The sequence below is a fragment of the Lutra lutra genome, chromosome 10, assembly GCF_902655055.1.
Source record: "Lutra lutra chromosome 10, mLutLut1.2, whole genome shotgun sequence".
NCBI classification, from domain to species: Eukaryota; Metazoa; Chordata; class Mammalia; order Carnivora; family Mustelidae; genus Lutra; species Lutra lutra.
In genome coordinates, this window is record NC_062287.1 from 108,246,113 (window position 1) to 108,268,089 (window position 21,977).

The window sequence follows — 21,977 nt, forward strand, 5'->3', positions numbered from 1 at the left end:
AAATCTAGGGGAGCTGTGCTACCATCAGATAACCCAAGATAGGATCTGTAGGGATGGAAAGCGTCATTCCATAACGGAGGGTTTGAGTCACAAAAACAGCAACTTTAAATATGTTGTACTTGATAACATTAACTCAAAATACATTAAGCAAAACTCAAGAGGCTACAGGAAGAAATCATTAAACCCAGCCCAGGGATCCACCGCTGGCGAATGTCAATATACGTAGCCACTTTGGAAAACATTGGCGGCATCGCCTAAATTACGACTGAGACATTCCATGCCTAAGAACTGTCCCAGGAGGGACTTTCACACCCGAACAGACACATCTACAAGAATGTTTACAAGGGGGGGGCGGTGGGGAGGACCCAAGGGCCATCAGGAGAAGAGCAAGTGGATAAACTGGGATACAGTCCCACAAGGAAATAATGGCGGTCAAACAAATGAACTACGGCAACATACGGCAATTAGGGGAATCACAGTAATTTAATATGAAATGAAATGTCATTCATGAACTAATGAAATAACATTCAGCACGTTATCCTTTTCATATGATAAAAAAATAAAACTTAAAAAAAAAAAAAAAAACAGATGTAGATACAAGAAAACCACATGGAAAGAAGACCAGGGCAAAGGGAGTTCAAGCTTGTTGCCTTGGGTGGGGGAACAAAAGTGGGACGGGCAGGGTTTGGGATGAGGGTGGAGGCAAATGGTTGCTTGGGTTATTGCATAGTCCTAGACTTCGTTTTGTAGTGGGAGGTTTGAAGGTGCTTATATTATCAAAAATAACCAACTAAATATTTAAATATAATAATTTATGGACCAAAAATGGAATTGTAATGGTAATTAGAAAACACTCAAAACTAAACTATAATTAAAACACCAGGGGAGCCTGGGTGGCTCAGTGGGTTAAGCCTCTGCCTTTGGCTCAGGTCATGATCTCAGGGTCCTGGGATCGAACCCTACATCGTGCTCTCTGCTCAGTGGGGAGCCTGCTTCCCCCCACCTCTGCCTACCTCTCTGCCTACTTGTGATCTCTCTGTCTAATAAGTAAATAAAACCTTAAAAAAAAAACAACACCAGATACTTCACACCTATCAGGATAGCTACTATTAAAAAAAAAAAAAAAAGAAAAACCACAGTTTTGTTGGCAAAAATGTGGAGAAATTGGAACCCTTGTGTGCTGTTAGTGAGAATGTAAAATGGTGCCATTGCTATGGAAAACAGTATGGCTGTGATTCCTTAAAAATTTAAAAATAGATTTATCTTATCATCCAGCAATTCTACTTTTGGGTGTATCTCCAAAAGAATTGAAATTAGGGTCTCAAAGAAATACATTCATATACTCATGTTCATAACAGCATTATTCGCAACAGCTAAAGGGCGGAAGGAGACTCCAAGAGTCCATCGATAGATGAAATGAATAAGCAAAATGTCATCTATAGTAAAATGGAATATGGCTCAGCCTTAAAAAGAAAGTGAACTCTACCATGTGCGGCGACGTGGATGAGCCCTGAAGACATTATGCTGAGTGAAATAAGCCTGCCACGAAAGGAGAGTGTTTGCACATAAATGTGAGTGTATTTAACACTAAATACACTAAAAATTGGTTACGGTGGGAAATCTTGTTTCCCTCAATAAAAAAGTTCAATTTAAAAAAAAATAACTAAATACAATACTCAATTTAAAAAAATAGCAACTAAATACAAACAACACATAGAGCTGCATCAAAGAATATTTTGGCTTTAAAGTAAGACTGTCCCACAAAGGAAAAATAGTACCTTCAGAGAAAAATGATCTAGGGGACGCCTGGGTGGCTCAGTCCATTAAGCAGCTGCCTTCAGCTTGGGTCATGATTCCAGAGTCCTGGGATCGAGCCCTGTGTTGGGCTCCTTGCTCAGCGGGGAGACTGCTTCTCCCTCTGCCTGCTGTTCCCCATACTTGTGCTTGCTCTCTCTCTCTCTGATAAATAAATAAACAAACAAATAAATGAATAAATAAAATCTTTAAAAAAAAGAAAAATGATCTAGAATCCATCTCTTTAACCAGGCGATCAAAATTAGTATCACCAATAACTAGCCATTCTCCTTCCTGTGCTTTACGATATGCAAAGAAGCACATATCTGTTCTGAGCTATTTTTGCCAAAATTGTTTGACCCAAATCTAAGTATGCAAAAACGATCACACAAATCCAAATGAGGGACATTTTTATAAGATAACTCACCTGCTCTTGTTAAAAAAAAAAAAACCCATTCAATGGGAAAAAAAAACCCCACTAAGGTTTCTGTTCTAAATTAAAAGAGGTTAAAGAGACGTGACCACTCCATGTGCAAACCATGTGTGTTGCGCACAGTGAGAGACACAAGGTGGCAAATGTGGCAGAGTGGTGGCCCCACCAAAAGGCACACAGTTCTGGGTGCCTGGGTGGCTCAGTGCATTAAGCCTCTGCCTTCAGCTCAGGTCATGATCTCAGGGTCCTGGGATTGAACCTGCTTCCCCCTCTCTCTCTGCCTGCCTCTCTGCCTACTTGTGACCTCTCTGTCAAATAAATAAATTAAAAATCTTCAAAAAAAAAAAAAAAGGCACACAGTTCTTTTAGCTTTTCTTCAGGCTGGCATGGAGGAGGAGGTAAAGCCAGAGTGTCCGGCCTCAAGGGTGAGAATAAAAGCCACAGAATGAACCCACGCGAGCATGAGGGCAGGGGAACTACGTAAAAATCCACAACACAGAAACAAGCGAACAGTGAGGACGAATGACGACAAAACGCTGGCATTCTGAAGACCGATAGAGAAGAGTCTACGAAGACTGACAGGACGCAAAGGAGAAAGTGTAATCATATCAGATATAAAAAGAAGACATAATGTGGATACAGTCAAGATGACAAAAAAGGCAATTCTGCAAATTACTCCGTGCAATAAACTTCAAAACACAGATAAAATGAGGAAATAGGAAAATACTTTTCCTTGGAAGTATCAAGAACAGAAACCCGAAGAATCTATTATCAACAAAAATCTAGAGTTAAAAAGTCTTCCCACCCAGGGCGCCTGGGTGTCTCGGTCGCTTGAGCATCTGACTCTTGATTTCAGCTCAGGTCCTGACCTCAGGGTCAGAAGATGGAGCCCCACGTCGGCTCTGAGTGTGGAGCCTGATTAGGATTCTCTCTCTCTCTCTCTGTCCCTCCCCTGCTAGTGTGCACTCTCTCTAAAGAAAGTATATTTTTAAAAAACCTTCCCACCCACCCCAAAGATGCCAGGCACAGTTGGTTTTACAGCAAGTTTTACCAAAAATTTTGGAAATGCAAAATTCCAATCTGGTACAAACGCTTGTAACGAAAATAGAGACAGAACACTCTAACTCATTTTTTAAGATCGGCATAACCTTGATATAAGAAGACAAGGGCAGCACGGGAAAGAAAAAAACTTAAACCATCTCACTTATGAGCCTGAATGCCAAAATGCTCCCAAATACCCAGCAATATGTTGAAAAATAGATCATGCCTCTTTTATTCCAGGAATGCAAGGATGTTTTATGGTGAGAAACCGCCAAGGTCTCTTACCACATTTACAGTTTCAAGGAGGAAGAACACGTGGCTAGCTCAGACTGCCGTGTGTGCTCCTTGGCCCATATATATGCGTGGTTGGATGATGAGGGAGGAAGCAGGTGGGGAGGCTCTGATGGAAAGGACCTGCTGTGAGGCTGGTGATACACATGCAGAACCTGAAGGGCCACAAGTCCCAAACATAACTGCAGGAGTTGTTAGTACTGTTAGGCGACCAATCATCCAGACTGGCCAGGACATGGGGGAAAGGGCTCTTAGAACACTCAGCTCTGGGGCACCTGGGTGGCTCGGTCATTAAGCATCTGCCTTCAGGTCAGATCATGATCCCAGGGTCCTGGGACCGAGCCCCACATTGGGCTCCCCGCTTGGCAGGAAGCCTGCCTCTCCCTGTCCCACTCCCCCTGCTTATGTTCCCTCTCTCATTCCCCCTGCTTCTGTTACCTCTCTCACTCTTTATAAATAAATAAAATCTTTAAAAAAATTTTTTCTAAAAAAAAAAAAAGAACGCTCAGCTCACTTGGGGACATCTGTTCACTCATGATTGGAATCTGCCACTAAGCTGGGAGGAGAGAAGTGGAATTCACTTCAGAGAATGACCAACAGGAGGATGCTGGGGAACCCAAGTACTCTACCTCCTCCGGGATTCTTAGCTACAACCCACAGGAGCTAAATGGCTGGTAAGAGATGGAGAAGTGGAGATGAAAAGGTTTTGGGAGGGGAAATAGAGGCTCTTAGGTAAATCACACGATCACTGAGGGTTAGAGAAAACCAAAACCCTAAGGCCAAGCCTACAGATAGAAGGCCAAAAAAATCACAGCTCCACATAACCAAGCGGGTAACAGTCAAAGGAGTACTTAGAGAAAAATTTGCAGCCATAAATATGTAAGAAAACAAGACTGAAATGAAGCATGCAGCTCAATAAGGTAGAAAGGAGCAAACAAACCCAAAGAAACCCAAGGAACAGCTAGTAACGTAAGCGGACATCTTGCAGAGAAAATAAAATACACAAAATGGAGGACAAATGTTTATTGGTTTTATCTGCCCTCCCCTGTTGTTCCCTTATTCTGGTAAGAGAACCGCTCTATTCCCCAGGAAGCATGTGTTGTACATATGGATCAGGCTTGGCTCATTTGCCGCTCACCCCATCCTCCCTATTCTGCCCACAGCGCTTGCTCAGGAGAGGGCCAGTGACCCAAGATGACCCAATGGTCTTCCATGACATACACAGATCCTAACGAAGGAACTTTTTGCCTATAAGGACTGAGGGTAACCTGAAGCTTCCCGCAGAAGATGACGGCAGGGAGCCCAAGACAGGCCCACCTAGCAAAGCGGAGACATCCAAGAAACAAACGAGAGGGAGCCCGGGTGAAAGCATGGTGGTCCTAGATCAGCTCTGCCCACAGCTGTTCTCTTAAGACTTTTGGTCAATGAGCCCTCGTTTGCTTCTGTTAGTTCAGAGTTAGATTTTGTCACTTACAGCTAAGAAATTCCCAAATAATACAAATACTGTGTATACCCTTTTGCCTGAAGACGCTTAAATGCAGATGAAATCTGTCTGCAGAAAAATATAAAGTGCCAAAATGGGCTCAAGGATAGAGAACCCGAACAGACAAAAGGCCACGGAATTAAAAGGCAGGCAAGTATCTACTCCTTAAAAAGGAACCAAACACAGATGTTCTTATAAGTAAAGCCTACCAAACTTTGAAGCAACACGTAACTCCTGTTCTGCAAATTATTTGAGGACCAAGAAAAAAGATTAACTGTCTCCAAGTCCATTCTACAAGGCTAGCATAAGACTGTTACCAAATTGGGACAGGGAGATCATTAAAATAAGAAGTGAAATAGTCCCAGGAATAAATATAAAAATCCTAAAGAAACAAACAAACTCTAAAACTAAGGGGAGGGAGATTTAATATGATATTGCAAGGATGGCTCAATGCAAGGAAGTCTGTCCATAGAAAGAACCACAATAATAAAACGAAGTCTTTCAGTTATCTCAATAGGCCTGGAAATCCATCACTATTAAATGAAGGAGAAAATCTTTCAGTAAACTAAGAACAGAAGGAAACATTTTTAGCCCTAATGAAGGTTATCTATTAGGCTCCTAAGGCAAGAGTTTTGTTACATGACTCCTGAGAACAGTTCCCACAGGGAGAAAAATGAGGGTGCCACCCAACATTATACTGAAGGCCTTGGCCTCCATGATCCCTAAAAAGAAACAAGGATAAAGGATAAAGCTACCACCAGTAGGACAGGATTGGACGGCCCAGAAAGCCAGGAGAATCAACTGAAAAACCATGAGCACAAAAGAATTCCATTAGAGGGCGCCTGGTGGCTCAGTCTGTTGAGTGTCTGCCTTGGGCTCACTCAGGCCTTGATCCCAAGGAGACCCGTATGCATCTGGCTCCCTGCTCAGCAGTCAGTCTGCTTCTCCCTTTTCCTCTGCCCCAACCCCCCCTTTGTGCTCTCTTGCTCTGTCAAATAAATGATAAAATATTTTTTAAAATTTTGATTAGATCGGGGCGCCTGGGTGGCTCAGTGGGTTGAGCCTCTGCCTCCGGCTCAGGTCATGACCTCAGGGTCCTGGGATCGAGCCCCACATCGGGCTCGCTGCTCAGCAGGGAGCCTGCTTCCCTTCCTCTCTCTCTCTCTGCCTGCCTCTCTGCTTGTGATCTCTAATAAATAAAATCTAAAAAAAAAAAAAAATTATTAGATTAACTTAGGTGAAAAAAGACAGCTTTCCTAAATGCCAGTAACAGAAATGTAATTTCAAAAGATCCCATTCACAACAACAAATAACTCTAAAAATTCCTAGTACTAAATTGAACCAGAAAGACCCATATGAAAATAGCCTTACAAAAGCACATACACACTTCGTTTCTGGATAGGAAAATTCACAACTGTTAAGATAGCATTTTTCTCCACATCAAGCTCTGAGATTTAAAACCCTGCCAATGAAAATCTCAACAGGCTTTTTAAATGGAAATGGACAAGGTCCTTCTGGAGTTCTTGTGTAAGGAAAAATACAAAATTTTCAAGGGACAATGGGGCAGGATGAAAAGAGCTCTGAGATTACGAGTCATGCCATAAAACATGGTGTGTGCACTTACATCAACAGAACAGATGAGAAACTCCAGAGAGAGTTTGCAGGAATTTATTTTATTTTATTTATTTATTTTTTTTAAAGATTTTACTTATTTATTTGACAGAGAGAAATCACAAGTAGGCAGAGAGGCAGGCAGAGAGAGAGGAGGAAGCAGGCTCCCCGCTGAGCAGAAAGCCTGATGCGGGGCTCGAACCCAGGACCTGGGATCATGACCTGAGCCGAAGGCAGGGGCTTAACCCACTGAGCCACCCAGGTGCCCCTAGTTTATTTTAAAAAGGTGTTTTAAATCCGTAAAGAAAGACTCATTCAATAGATGGTATAGAGATAAATGACTACCCCTTTAGAAAAAAATTTGCCTCCCATAAAAAATAAATTTCAGACAAGTTAGTTGTATGTACACATTCTTAACTCATCTGAAGTTTTCTGTATATGTACACATACACACAAATATATAGACATGTATACGTTTAAAGCTATACTAAGCTAATAGGAGGGAAAGTGACCAAGAAGCAGATAAACAAAGCCGTAGCTGGAAAGGATGTGCGACCAGTGACAAGTTCTTCAGACTGTGTTTTAGATGTGAGAGTTCACATCACCTCTGATGCCAAAAGATTCAGTAGAGAGGAAGGGAAAAAAGAAAACGCACATGAACTCCTTAAGCAAGAAGACAGACATGCTCCAAAGCACAAGAGGAAAGGTTTAAGTCCCACTGGGTTACACAGGAAAGTTAAAGACAAAACAACCCAAAAGCACATCTTTAGGCTTGGTAATGAGCAGGTGAGAGTTCCCTCCAATGGCTACAATTTCTTAACGAAGTGTGTGGTCAACACCTCACAAGGGAAGGCAGAATTGGTAGACAACATACAAGCTGTGAAATAGGACATCCCAGAGATCTGTAGGCAGCGCTCAGTGTCCACCTGAGGTTTATAATTATGAATTTAGGTTGGCTGTTTTCTCTAGCAGTTACTTGAGCACAGGCCCAGACGTGAACAGCTGCGTTGGCCAGGGTTAGTCTTACTGGATAAGTACAGGGGAGGGAAACAAGGAAGTAGAGGGTGTGGATGGAATCCATGTTGCACAAGGAGGGAAGTGAAAATAGGACAGTAATGGGAAGAATGTGTGTGGTGGTGGGGGGGGGGGTGTTGCAGTGGATGAAGATACAGAGGAGGTAGTCACAGAGGAGGTAGTCGAGCAAGTAAGCCAGAAAGCCAGGAGGCGGTGACTGCAGATACTTGAATTCAAAAGGGGCTGCAATTCCTATCAATGGCGGGAGGGCAGGGAGTGACTAATGAGATAGGCAGCAGGCTGGAGAGGAAGACAAGGAACTAGGGGGCCATGGTGTTGAGCAGGCCCATCCATGGGATGGAGAAAATGCCAGCAGAAGCAGGGCTGGAAGACTCGAAGCCAGGAGATAAACTGTTCAGGGTGTGAACAGTGATTAGAAGATCAATGCCAACAACGAAGAGAGTGTATATAACCAGTGGTAAAAGCTTCAAAGAAGTGGGATGAGGTGGTTTGCAGGACAGCTGCAGAGTAACAGTCAGAGGAGCCTCAAAGAGGCCACCGAGCAGAGGATGTACACAGCAGTATGGAGGCGGCGCACCCACAGACAGTGAACAGAAAGCCAGGAAAAGCAGCTTACCAGGTGCTATGAAATTTGTCCTGAGTGTCTCTTAGAGGCAGGGGCACTAGGTCCTAGAGCTGTGTTCCTGAATACCTGAGTCAGTATTAATCACCAGCAAGTAATACAGATGGATTGTTCCGAGTTACTATTAAATACACCCAAGAAAGCACAGCACAGGGCCTGGTGCTTACTGATGGCCCAATGAGAGAGAATCTAGGAAAGATTCCAGCCATTCCCATTTCCTGCTCGTTTAGGACCTGCACTTGAGGGACCCACCAAGGAGCAGTTTTTCACTTCACCACGAGTCCCTCCTCCCTCTAGAGAGCCACTCAGACACCGGCACAAGTCATCACCCACCGGGGGTTTAATTCTCCTTGAGCAAAAAGGTCAGTTCAGAAACGGGTCCTGCCTTGTCCCCCATCCCGGGGGGAAGATCTGCAGAGCACCCTGAGAATGTCCAAGCTCAGAGGAGCCAAGAACTGTCTCTGAGCAAGAGAAGTGGATCCAGGGACTCAGGCCGCCTCTTCATCTTCGCTCTCCTCCTCACTCTCGTGATACTGTCTGCGGTTGGTGTTAACGAAGAGGTCGGAATCGTCTTCAGAGCTGGACTCTTCTCCTGAGGACTGTGGCTCTGCTGGGAGTTCTGGCTGAGTCTGTCTGCATGGGGGAAAAGGGACAGGATTAACCCAACGCCTTCTAGGAAAACTAGATCTGCAATCAAGGAGCCCCACAAAAAGGAAGACCACATGGTCAAGAAAGACTGACTAAAGACCACCTTCCACCTCACCTGAGAAGTCTGCGATAACCACTGGCTTTAATAGTAAGGATTCTACAACCACGAGCTAACACTCAGGGCGCTCATACCACATACCAAGTATTATACTAAGCAATTTTACAAGCATTAACTCCTTTAATCCTTGCAAAGCTCCCACTTTATAGGTGAGGAAATCCAGGCTTAAGAGATCAAGTGACCTACTTAAAATCATTCATTTACAAGAGGCAACACCATGATCTCACCCCGGGACATGGGACTTCCAAGCCATCCTCCCAATCACATACTTAGGAGCATCTCCCAGGGCCTCTACATAGGAAGAATGTTTCTATTTCCTCCTCAAGGCTCCAAGGCCTGAACCCCCATTTTTTTGTCCTAAGCCTTCTCACCTGTTCCTGTTGTTGTGTTTCTCAGCCACTTCTGAGAAGGCCTCAGGCCTGCGCCAAGAGAAGAGCCGGGGTCAGAAAGGACACAAAACTCGACCAGCACAAAACCTGTTTCAAGCTGTCCCTGCCTAGGATGTCATGACCTTTCCTCCTCCAATTTCACGGCTAGGAAATCAGTCTCCCCAGAAATGAGACAGCCAATGACCAGAGGAACTACCCTACCAGAGCCCTTCCTTCTGCAGAGAGCGCACATGGTCTTTGCAGAGCACAAAGGAGATCTCAGCCTTCACTTTTTCTCCCTCTTCAATAGGGTCAACAATGAGGAAGTCCCCTGCAGGTAAGAAAGAAGAAAAAACACAGCAGATCCCGCTTGTAGTGGGGAAGGCCAAGCTGACAGGAAGCAGCTGTCTCCTACGCGCCGCCTCTCTCACCTCTCTTGATCCAGATGTTCTTACGGTATTTGGAGGGCATGCTCACCAGGAAGCGCTGCCCCTGGGCCGTCTCCACCTCATGCAGATTGTTCCCGGGGGTCCTGAGCACCTGCTCCGAGAGAGACCCAGAACTAATGAGCCTCATCACTTAGCTCAAATATCCAGTGAGCTGCGCTGCACCCTACCCCCGTCCTAGGGGCCCAAGGGGACTAAAAGGAGGGGGAGGCAGGGCAGCTTGTGCCCCATGCCACTCACCCTCACGATCTGCTGCTGGTCAGAGGGCACCATGTGCTCCCCCAGCACCTCTTTCACCACATGCTTCCTCTTGGTGGCCTGAGACATGCTGGGTCCTGTTGCAGGGGCTGAGGGACGCAGAGACTGTCAGCTCCTCCTCCTGAGTTTCGTGGATGACAAGTTCAAACCCAGGACTGTTCTGAAGATGGAGAGAGACCTTTTACTGAGAAGTGACTGTGTCCGTTAAGAATGTGAGCTCGAAAACCCAATTACTAGGATTCAAATCCTACCTTAGCTATTTCCTAGCTGTTCAACTTCTCTAGTTTCAGAGAAAAATAACAGCTAACTCCCATCACTGTTCGTAGAATAAAATAATGCAAACTAAGCACTTATTACAGCGTATGGCACATAAAAACAACTCCTGTTAGGGGCGCCTGGGTGGCTCAGCTGGTTAAGCCTGTGCATTCTGCTCAGGTCATGATTCCAGGGTCCTGGGATGGAGCCCCACATCAGCCTCCCTGCTCAGTGGGGAGTCTGCTTCTCCTTCTCCCTCTGTCCCTCCCCCTGCTTGTGCTCTCGCTCTCAAATAAATAAATAAAATCTTAAAAAAAAAAAAAAAACAACCCTCGGGTGCCTGGGTGGCTCAGTGGGTTAAGCCTCTGCCTTCGGCTCAGGTCATGATCTCAGGGTCCTGGGATCGAGTCCCGCATGGGGCTCTCTGCTCAGCGGGGAGCCTGCTTCCTCCTGTTTCTCTGCTTGCCTTTCTGCCTACCTGTGATCTCTGTCTGTCAAATAAATAAATAAAATCTTTAAAAAAAAACAACAACAACAACCCTCATGTTGTAAGTATTGACATAATCACAGAAACTAAATACATGTTCTACAAAAGTCATTCTGGCAACCGATGGGGAAGGAATGTGCGATAAACAGTATCTTCCTCACACGTTTGTACATCGTACATGTTTCACAGCCACACAGCACAGATGCTGTTTTTTTGTTTTGTTTTGTTTCTTTAAAACAAAGACTCAGAGCGATGGTCCCTGCCAAGAACGAGTTAAAACGAATTAACAAAAGGTCTGGTAAGCCGGCTTGGTCTGCGGCGCCGGCTAGATTTCTGACGCGGGTGCTGAGGAGACAAGGACTGGTACCACCCAGGCAGATAGTTTCCCAAAGCAAACTCCTTAGCGTCAGCTCTAGCTGCCGTCCCTGCCCTCCTCCCTATGCTGAAGGAGAGACGCTCAGAGAGAGACCCACGGGGGCGCCTGGGTGGCTCAGTGGTTAAGCGGCTGCCTTCAGCTCAGGTCATGATTCCAGGGTCCTGGGATCAAGCTCAGCGTCGGGCTCCCTGCTCAGCGGGGAGCCTGCTTCTCCCTCTCCCCTAGCTTGTGTTCCCGCTCTCACTGTGTTTCTGTCAAATAAGTAATCTTAAAAAGGACTGCTTAAAAGAAAGAGAGACCCACACTTACTCTCTCGCCCTCGTCTCCCACGGGCACTGCCCGAACGACCTCGTTCTCCAGGCTGGACACAGAGAAGCTCGCCCACGACTTACTTCGCAGCTGATTCAACGAGGCCACAGAAAAGGGCCGGCGGTCACGACACTGGCGTGGACGTAGACTCAAGTCCCCCGCGCCTCCGACTCCTACCTGACTCCTCCAAGCCCGGTGACGATGATGACTACAGGAGCCCTTCTGAGTCGGACCCTTCCGAGCACCGTACTTCCGGTACTATACCGGAAGCCTATCGGCCACCCTCCCCTGCCTTGTCCGTCCCTCAAACTCTTCCCCCCGCCCGGTCGGCCAAGGCTAAGTTCTTGAGTTCCCGATGCCGCCCGGCGGGCAATGGAGTTTTCTCGAAGGCCTCAGCTCCTTGAGACCGGATATGCTGCCCGAGAAGCGAGACCATAGAAGGCAGCCGGGCTTCCCGCGAGACGACCCGAAAGCGGTGCTTACTGAGGGCGCCGTTGAGGTCGGGGGCGCCTCATCTCTATGGCTCTGTGCGGCTAGAAGTGCCCAACTCGGAGTTTTTTTTAAAGGCGGCTCGTGAGGCGACCCGGAAGCGGAACTGGAAGAAAGTTCTAGTGGGTTGAGGTATCGCTGGGAGCAGCCGGGTGGCGGGAGGAGCCGTTACAGAAGCCGGTGCTGCTGGTGAGCGCTCCCCGCGGAGCAGGCCCCGAGCTGGAGGCGGGAGGGGGCGCGGGGAGGAGGGGAGGTGAGGGACCTCGGCGCCATAGCGGGCCAGAAGATGAGCCTTCGGAGAGGGCCCGGGCCGCCGTGCGGGGAGAGGGCGGGGCGCGGCGCGGCGGCGCGTGGAGAGGGCGGGGAGGTGGGCGGGGCCGGCGGGCGGGGCTGGGCGGGAGCCCGAGCGATGACCCCGAGGGGCTGAAGGAGCAGGTTTAAGCTCTCCCCGGCCCGCGCTTTCTGAGCGGTGCGTGCGGGCGAGCGGGGCCGAGAGACCCATCGTTTGCTTTTCAGGCCGGGGAGCCGCTCTAGGAGGGCTCAGTGCCTTCTTAGCCAGCCAAGGTCACAGAGAGAGTGACAGTTTCAGGGAGGACCCAGAACCATTCTTCTGCGTGGCGGGGGGAAAAGCTCTTCTTGGACTTGAGTTCTCACATCCGTGAACTGATGAGAATTGAGTTAGCAGCCATAATGGCTGGTTCCGCTTTCTCATAACAAAACATTGCTCTGGTCCCTTGGGAGTTCCCGGTTTTCAGCCCTAACTACCTTTTCTTGGGATTCCCAGGTTCAGCTGATCAAGATGACAACCTCCCAAAAGCACCGAGACTTCGTGGCAGAGCCCATGGGGGAAAAGCCAGTGGGGAGCCTGGCCGGGATTGGTGAAGTCTTGGGCAAGAAGCTGGAGGAAAGGGGCTTTGACAAGGTGTGGGCTGGCTGCATGCACCTGGGAAGGGCTGGGGGTGGCGGACTACAGTATTTCCTGGTGCTTTGGGGGTGAGGAAAGTGAGAGTAGCTGTTGGGGGTGGCCATTGATGTGTGATCTGAAGAGACAGCCACCGCCTCCCCTACTTCTAGGCTCATGTGCTTTGAATGCCACAAAGTGGCCTTCTCATTCTTTCTTGGTCCCACAGAGCACTCAGCAGCTTGCCCTTTACTTTGCCTGTTTTGCAGGCCTATGTGGTCCTTGGCCAGTTTCTGGTGCTAAAGAAAGATGAAGATCTCTTCCGGGAATGGCTGAAGGACACATGTGGTGCCAATGCCAAGCAGTCCCGGGACTGCTTTGGGTGCCTTCGAGAGTGGTGCGACGCCTTTTTGTGAGGCTCTCTTGGGGAGCCCCCAGCCCCTAGCCCCAGCATCGAGTCTCCAGAGTTTGCAGCTGCGTGGGGACTCCTCCCTTGTCCTCTACAAATGAAGAGATTGCGGTTGTACTCACTTTTGATGTACTTCAAGGTCTTTTGGGAGTTCTCTCCCCCACCGTTTCAACTTTTTTGCATGCATCTCCCTTCTCCTTCCCCTGCTAGTTTCATGTCAACAATTATCGGCTTTTCCGAGTGGATTCTTGGTCCTTCACTCACCCCCACCGGTCTGTTTTATGCTATTTGGCTCCTTTTTTGGCAGAATAGTCACTGTCCTTGTAAAGTTTTTTAAATCAATAAAGTCAGTGGCCTTCATGACTGGGCTTTAGGTGTTGAAAAGCAGGTGGGCTGGGACTTTCCCCAGGGACTGGCCCAGTCTGCCACACACCTTATCAGCACAGATCGAAACTGGCAGCTTCCTTCCCGCTCTGGAGGGCAGCCACCCTAGCCACGTGGGCCTCAGGCAGGTGCCTTGGAGTATCCCTTAGGAATCTGGCAGAGCGTGGGTTGTCCCCTTCTGGGATCTGGGTGGGCTGTGATGTTCCAGATGTCAGCTGAGTCAACGGCCGGGCTAGGCAGCACCTGGTGGAAAAGTCGGGTGGAGTCGGATTCCAGGAAGAGGGTGGATCACATGTGGGTTAGAGTTCACCTGACAATCGTCATGGGTTCTCTTGGCCTCTGGAAGGAGTGGGCAGGGCTCTGGTCATCTGCTTGGCTCTCTTAAGGAGGCAGAAAGAACATGGACATCACTGCTGTGGGGGTTTGAATGAGTTACACTTTGGGTACATTTTTGTCCTGGTCTTTGTTGAACACTCGGTATGAACGAGGCCCATGGCTAAGATCTTTGCAAACATTTCTTTTCTCCCACAGTAATAAATAATTGTTTTCTCTTTTATAGGTGAGGAATTCAGAGGCTCAGAAAGACTGAGTAATTTGTGGATTTACTGCTAGGAAGGAGCCAGTTTGGTTCTCAAAGTGTAACTCTAAAACCCATGTACCTGAGGGCCCTTTGTTCCCTGGTCATGTCACTTGGCCTCTCCGAGCCCCTGTTTCCCCACTTGGAAAATGAGGTTGTAAGGATCAGATGAAATGCTGGTTGTGTACAACCAGCCCTGCCTGGATTTCCTTCCTTCTGCAGAGCATCATCAAGGAACTACTGGCTTCCAGAATTCTCAGAGGGCTCACAGTCTGGTGAGGAGAGAACGACAGATATTAAATGCAAAACTTGGGAAACCATGAGAAGGTTCTCGTGCTCAGGGTAGGGAAAAATTAAGGAAAGTTGATAAATTCAACTCCGTTAATAGACCTTTTATTTGTCTGAAGATAACCACAAAGAGGGTGGCGGTGCTGGCCCCGGGGTGGGAGAGGGATTTGCAGTAAACACTAGCAACAGGGGACTGCATCCAGGGAAGGTGACTGTGATGAAGACAAGGCAGACAACACAATAGAAAAAAGAGTAAAACACCTGTAAGGCAGCCACGAGAGGAACACCTAGATGGGGGCATGAGCTCGGGAAAAGGTGGTCAGTCACAGCAGTAATCAGAAACGTAAGTGAGATGCCATCATCCGCTGGCAGAAATGCTCGAGTCAAACAGTCCTGAGTGCTGATGAGGGAACAGAGCAGCCGTGTCCGACGCCCAGCTGGTGGGAGTGTAGATCGGCCTGAAGCCTCTGGAAAACAGTTGGGCGTTTTCTAGTGAAGCTGAAGATAAGACCCGTCCTGTGACCCAGCAGTTCCACTCCCGAGACTGTTTCCAGGGACACCTGCAGACCTGCCCCTGAATGCGTGTTCACAGTGGCTTTGTTCAGAACAACCCGCAATGGCTGTCCATACCATCGGAAATGAACAAGTGGCAGGTGAATTTCAATGCCAAGCAAACAAAACGTTCAGTAGTGTGAGTCCATTCATCTGAAGTTAACAAGTAGATCCTTAGTCATCTCTGTCGGCGGTAAAGCTAGAAACAGCAAGGAAATGCTTATCGCAAAAATCAGGAGTAGAAGTGCGGGCGACCTTTGTGGGAAGGAGGCAGGTGTGGGGGGTGGGGGGGGGCAGCTTCCAAGCCTTGACCTGTGTGGTGGTAACAAAACAGGTTCTGTGCGCTTTTCTGAATATTAGCTACATCTCCGATTAGTAGAAGGATAAAAAGGAAACCAAAAGTGAAGCCCCAGGAAGAGAACAATTATGTGAGTAGTTGGAGATCCTGGTGGTTACGGTAGGAATGAGGGTTCAGTGCAGGGCTGGGTCTGGACGAGCACCAGGTGGCCCAAGCAAGGCCCAGTTTGTGTTACCACTTCCTGGGAGGGCCCCCACTTCCTGAGAGAGTGCCGGCCTGACTCCCAGACGGGGCTGGTGATTGAGACTCTCCCTAGAGTTCCAGCCTGTGTTTCTGATGCTCTCCTGGATGGGACCAGGGTCACCTCAGAGTCTGCTCACCCTTTGTGTTGTGACGCTGTCGCATGGGCCTGGTGTACTTCGGCGGCAGCTTGGCAGGGCCGTGGCCTTCCCCCTCCTCAGTGCTGATACTGCCGGATTGTCGCTGATGCTCGGGGTCGGGGGGATGCAGACTCCCCTCTCCTCCACAGCACCCTGCCTGTGGTTCCTGCCCCTGGCTCCCACCCGTGCTCATTGTCAGGTTTTACCTCTTGTGGTTCTGGCACTGGGATCCACCCAGCCAAAGCCTGTGGGCTGTGCTGCCTCTGCTTCTTCCCCAGGGCTCTTCCCTGCCTCGCCCACAGGCTTTATCTCTGAGGGGGCTGGAGCCTGCTTTCTCACCTCTCGCTTGGGGCTCAGGCTGTGTGTGTAACACTTTGGTAGATTGAAACCCTTTATCTGGACCCTTGAGTGCATCCCACACAAGTTCCTGGTTCAGTCCTAGAGCAGCAGGAGACAAAAGGCTTCTAGAATGTATCATAGGACAGCGTGGCTTCAGAGATCCAGCCCCAACTTAGCCTGCAGGACAGGGGGACCAAGGCCCGGAATGTTGGAGAAAGCAGACCCGAGTGGCGACTGGTAGGAGGTTAGTTACATGTCAGTCCAGAGGGTGTCTGGGTGATGCAGTGTGTTAAGCGTCTGACTTGGTTTCAGCTCAGGTTGTGATCTGCTCCACATTGTGCCCCATGTCATGCCCTGCGCTTGGTACAGAGTCTGCTTAAGACCTTCTTTCTCTCTCTCTCTCTGCCCCTTCCCCAGCAAATAAATCTTAAAAAAAAAAAAAAAAAAAAAAAGCCCCCAAACTGCTCAACAGGCTGTGCCTGGCCAGGGGCATGGAAGTCAGCAAATATTGGCCAGTGTGCCTTGTCCCCAGCCAGAACTAGACCCCTCAACCAGTCTAGTCATGAGTGCTCAGATGTGGCCCAGAGCTTGGAGTGACCCCAGCTCCCATGCTCTGGGGTACTACAGGGGTACCACTGCCCCTGGAGGAAATAAGGAGAAGCTACAGGACGGACATAAGCCCAAGACACACCTCCCCACGTTGCCCCGTAGCAGCTCAGAGGGTGTTAAAGGCCGAGAGTCTGTGTTCAGGACTATCAACCTCTTTCCTGGTTGGCCCCTCCCTGCAGGGGCCCAGGGCTCTTTCTACTGTCACCCCTGGCCTTGACTGATAATAGGCTGAAGGAGCCCGCCAGACCTGGTTCTGATCTCAGTTCCTCCTTGACTTGCTGTGCAACCCAGAGCGCATCGCTCAGTGCTCTGAGCCGTATCTCCTCTGCCACCCGGTGCAGCTTTGTAGAGAATCCAGCAGCTAATGAACTAAAGCCGCTGGCACTTAGGAGCACCCCTCCACAGATGGGAGTTTTAGTCATGATCCCATGGGATCTGACTGCAGTTTTCTTTGCCTTAATGGCTCCTTCCTGGGATGTGGTTAGGGAAAGAGAGCAGAGCGCCGCGGAGGGAATATCCGCAGCCAGCGGAAAGTTCAGAGAGGAGGGTTCTGGGGACAGCACACCAGCCCTGAGTAGCCTCATCCCAGGGGTGATGAGGATGTCAAGGGCCGTCCCTTGTCAGCAAGACTTCGGTCAGAGGCAAGAGAGGGCTGCCATGGGCAACCCGGATCGCGATGCCCAGGCCACAGTAAAAAAATGGGAGACAGTGCCCTGTGGCCAGTAGGAGTGGCCCAACCCTGAGCTCATACCTGGCCTAGTCCTTCTGGAAGTCACAGGGGTCCAGGTAGCATGGAGTCCAGACTCTTCTCCAGATGAGACCCACAGCCCTGGGAAAATCCTCTTAGAGCACTCATATCCCCACAGAGAGGTCCAGGACTCACACACTAGGAGGCTGAAACACGGGTGCCGCCAGGCTCCACCACTGACACATTCCCTTTGGCCCCCCAACCCCCTAGTAAAACAGCTTCTGCCGAGCAGTTATGAGGATGAGCAAGTGTGCGGAGGCCTTGGTGCAAGGCCTGGCACGTGGAAGCGTGATTTCCCTTCCCCATCCCTCTTTGCCCATACTAGCTGTGTGACCTTAGACAAGTGACCTGACCTCTCTGATTAACGTCCTGGAGGCTTACTGCCAAAGAGTGCTTAGGAGAGACCAGTGGGTGAAAGGTCTTTGGAGGCTGTTAGGTTGTGGTACAGCCTGTGGTACTCATGTGCATGGGGGCAGAGGGGCGAGTGAGCTAGGGACCCATTGGCCCTTAGTGAATCAGAGACCAGACCTTGGCTAGTTTCCCAGGGAGCTGTTGGAGGTGAGTGTGGCCATGGCTGAGCTCCAAGTAATGGCAAAGCAGGCCTGGGAGCCCCCAGAGCAAGCCCCCCCCACCTCCGCTGGCCCAGGAGACTGCCTCTTCCTCCTCTACCCTGCACAGCCTCTTGACCTCCTCCCAGGTTCTCTGATGTTGGGTTTCTGCCTGGCCTTGGCCTTGTCATGAAGCCACACTTGAGCCAGCTCTCCCGCTATCTGGTTCTGTCCCTTTAAGGCAGACACCTGATCCTGCAACTTGTGACTCTTCCTCGGAATCCCAAATAGGCTTTCACAGCTGGGCAGAGGGGGTGGGGAGCAGCTGGTCCGGGTCTCCCTGAGGGGAAATCACTGCCCTTCCCGGCCCTGGGGTTCTGAGAGGCCGGAAATTCTGCCTGCTTAGAATATTCATCACCATTCCAGCTGCCAATGGTCTGTCAGGTGCTGTAAAGCACCGCCTCTTCCAAGCCCCAAGCGAGATCCTTGGAGGCCCTCAGCACTGACGGGACCTCAGTGTCCCCGAGGTCCCCGGGGCAAAAAGCCCCACCTCCCCTCGGTAAGATGTGATGAAAAGTACAAGCTGCACTGAACCCTAAAACGTGGATAAGGAATTCCACCAAGATTCAGACTCCTCGTGGGAGTTACTTCCGTGCTGTTCATTAAACCAGATTTTCCTAAAAAACTCACAGCGCCCTGCTTCCTGCCGCCTCCTGCTTCCACTGTATAGGGGGGGCGGGGGGGGGGGGAGCAGTCCCCAGGCATTAACATCAGAATAACCTTAGCAGGTAGGAGTTGTCCCCCTTCCTCAGAGGGATGACAGTGAGACCTTGGGAGGCCAAGGACGGTGTCCAATTCACCAGTCAGTAATTGGCAGAGCCCAGTTCCACACACGACCCTCTTTCTGGCCACCCGCATCCTGTGGGCTCAGTCTGGTTTGAGAGCACAGATTTGGGTTCGACTGCTTGGGCTCAAAAGCCAGTGGCATCATTTACTATTTCCTATCTGCATCCTTGGGTAAATCTGTTCTCTCTGCGTCCTGTTTTCTTCCTCTTTTTTCATTGAGTGGAAACATTACCAATTTCCATTCCTGGCTATGAGGGTCAAACAGTGCCCGGCTCAGCATACTAGTCCCCTTTCCTGCTGTTTTTACAGGACCGAGCCTTCTCTAAGCACTTGACCTGTTGTGTCCTCACAGCAACCCATTTTACAGAGAGGGAAATGGAGGCAGCGAGCCGTTAAGTAATTTCTCCCAGGTTGCACAGCTAGTAAATGGTGGCAATAGTTACAGGTCGCTAAGTTGGTGTTTCCTACTGGTTGGGCCTTCCACGAACCATCTGAACGGTGAGCACCTGCTGGGGACTGTCCCTGTCCTTTCCTTCACCGTCGGGGGAGGGGGGCGGCCGAGTCCCTGGAAGGCAAGGCAGCATCGCTGAACGCAGGTTGGGGAGGCCTCCACCGTCCCCTCGGGCAGAAGGGAGGCGGCCTCTAAGACCCGCCCAGGCTCTGCGATCCCTCCCCTGCCCCGCCGCGGGGGCGCGGGGTGGGCGGGGCCTTCGAGCAGGTAAAAAGCGGGGCGCGCAGGGGGACCTGGCATTGCCGGCCATGGCTACTCCAAGCCTCCCTCGGGCCCTGGGCCTGGGCCTGCTCGCGCTCTGCCTTCTGGCACTCCTCCACAACGCCTGTGCCCGCCCCCGCTCTGGGGAGGGCCTCATAGGTGGCCGCAGGGACCTGTCTCCCAGCGACCCGCAGGTGCAGAAGGCGGCCCAGGCCGCGGTGGCCAGCTACAACATGGGCAGCAACAGCCTCTACTACTTCCGGGACACCAGCATCCTCAAGGCGCAGAGCCAGGTGCGGCCAGGCAGAGGGGCGGCTGGGGGCCAGGCTGGGACCCCGGCTGGGACCCCACCAGGGAGACATCCCAGCGGGGGCCAGGTTAAGAAGATGCCAGGAGAGCATTCAGGACATTTTAATACAATGTATTTTGTAAATTGAATGATGCCAAAAGTTTGTTATGAACAACCTATCTAGATTTCAACAGACTGGATCTAGCCCTGACTTAATTAAGCAAGGACTCACTAGCCTCCCACTAGCCACCGCCCTGGGGGTTGGACTGGGGAGAGGGGAGTGTGGGATGGGGCTTCAGGGCCTGCGCACACCTGGCTCTCAGCGTCCTGTGTGGCCCAGGCCTCTGTTCCGTTCCGCGGGAACCCGCACCGGAACTCCCTGCTCCAGGGTCAAATCCCGAGGCACAGGCCAGCGTGCGCAATGTGGAGAGAGGTGCAAAGCCTCAGTCAAGGGTAGTCTGGGTAGTCTGCCGGCACTCCTAGGCACTCCTAACCGGCTGGTGCCTTCCGTCCCCAGTTGGTGGCCGGCATCAAGTACTACCTGACTGTTGAGATGGGGAGCACAGCCTGTCGCAAGAACATGGCCACCGGAGACGGCGTGGATATCGCCACCTGCCCCTTTGCCACAGGAGTGCAGGAGGAGGTAATAGGCCTGCACCCCACTTCCCGGCACCCACCGCCAGGGTTGTCCAGCCTGAACAGGTCTGGCTGGCCTGGATGATATGTGGCTGAACCTGTCCCTATCTCCCGGGTGATTCAGCCCCCAGGCCAAGGTGGGGTGCGGAGAGGAGGAGACTGGGGCTTCTCCCTCGCCGGACTGGGCTAGAAGGATCTGGGATCTAGTCCTGCCCAGTTGACTCACTGTCCATTTGGGCCAGTGATTGTTTCTCTCGCAGAGTGGAGCGTCGTGGGCTGAGGGTGGCAATTGCGGGCAGTCGGGCCTGGGACCCAGACTCACCCTCCTTCTCTCCCTGCAGAAGCTGCGCTGTGACTTCGAGATCCTAGTGGTCCCCTGGCAGAATTCCTCCCAGCTTCTGAAGCACAACTGCGTGACCGTGTCATAGACCCCTTGGGGCATGGGGACCGGGGGCGGTGGGGCAGGACGGGAAGGCGCTTTGGGTCCAGCGACGTACCTGTCACAATAAATTGCCGGCATTGCTTCTTCCATCGGCCTCTCCGGGGTGCTTCACCCTCCCCCGGGCCCCCCTTCTCCCATGGCCACTCGTGGCAGCACCCCCTTCCCAGGCCACAGACCGCCCATCCCACTCTCTGCTGAGCTGCTGTTGTCTCAGCCCATACAGTGCTGAGGGCGCAGGGTTTAGGCCCCAAATGTGCGGTTCTCCAAACACCCCAGCATCGCAGACCCAGAGAATCAGACCTCTAAGCACTCAGTATTCTCAGAGTGCAGGGGTGGGAGACCAAGTCTCAGGAGGACGACGCCCCAAGAGCCAACAGGGGCCGGAGTCGGTGAATTGTCTGAGGCGGGCCTGAGCTCTGCTCCCTCTCGGCTCCCAGGATGACTCAGGGTAGCACAGGCCGGGTCCAGGCAGCCAGGCCCCAGGACGCCGAGCCCCCCACCTGCGAGGTTCCATACCTGCCTGCGGGCCAGTGGTCCCAGAGCCCCCACCGGCCAAGAGGCCATGAGGGCTGGGACGGTGGCTTTCAAGTACACACTGTGAGCCATAGGCCAGAGGCGTCCCCAGTGCTTTGCCCCAGGCAAGACCCCTGGAAGGGGCTGGACAGGAAGCCCAAAGGGGACCAAGGTCAAATCTACAGCCCACAGGAGGGAGGAGGGGACAGGTGCGATGTGACATCATTTAAAGAAAACAGAACTGCAGCATTTTTTGCACAGCTGCATTTGTGGGTGCAGATCCTACTCACTACACACACACACACAAACACACGGAACTCTCAACGCCACATATGTACACTGAAACCACAGCACACATTTGGAGGCTCCCCGACACCACATACATATCCCCAACAGCACAGACGCACCGAGGCAACACCCTCCACCCCAGACAACCCGGAGA

At 50.7% G+C, this 21,977-nt stretch overlaps 3 protein-coding genes across 4 annotated transcripts; 2 read left to right on the top strand and 1 right to left on the bottom strand.

The window, feature by feature from the left end:
* Positions 1-8,628: 8,628 nt before the first annotated feature.
* EIF1AD (eukaryotic translation initiation factor 1A domain containing) lies at positions 8,629-11,941 on the bottom strand. Of its 2 annotated transcripts, XM_047692337.1 has the most exons (7): positions 11,576-11,941; positions 10,400-10,464; positions 10,131-10,308; positions 9,876-9,984; positions 9,667-9,775; positions 9,448-9,495; positions 8,629-8,943 (listed from the first exon to the last, which is right to left on the bottom strand). In XM_047692337.1, exons 3-7 carry the CDS (start codon positions 10,215-10,217, stop codon positions 8,799-8,801), a joined length of 498 nt encoding a protein of 165 aa, XP_047548293.1. In that variant the 5' UTR covers positions 10,218-10,308; positions 10,400-10,464; positions 11,576-11,941; the 3' UTR covers positions 8,629-8,798. The 2 variants fall into 2 exon arrangements, with proteins under 2 accessions (XP_047548293.1, XP_047548292.1); XM_047692336.1 differs by lacking the exon at positions 10,400-10,464.
* A 167-nt stretch (positions 11,942-12,108) lies between these two features.
* Positions 12,109-13,734, top strand: BANF1 (BAF nuclear assembly factor 1). Its single transcript, XM_047692340.1, has 3 exons — positions 12,109-12,253; positions 12,849-12,986; positions 13,235-13,734. The coding sequence occupies exons 2-3, from the start codon at positions 12,864-12,866 to the stop codon at positions 13,379-13,381; spliced, it is 270 nt and encodes an 89-aa protein (XP_047548296.1). The 5' UTR covers positions 12,109-12,253; positions 12,849-12,863; the 3' UTR covers positions 13,382-13,734.
* A 5,926-nt stretch (positions 13,735-19,660) lies between these two features.
* Positions 19,661-21,105, top strand: CST6 (cystatin E/M). Its single transcript, XM_047692338.1, has 3 exons — positions 19,661-19,948; positions 20,462-20,587; positions 20,922-21,105. The coding sequence occupies exons 1-3, from the start codon at positions 19,703-19,705 to the stop codon at positions 21,006-21,008; spliced, it is 459 nt and encodes a 152-aa protein (XP_047548294.1). The 5' UTR covers positions 19,661-19,702; the 3' UTR covers positions 21,009-21,105.
* The last annotated feature ends 872 nt before the right edge of the window (positions 21,106-21,977 follow it).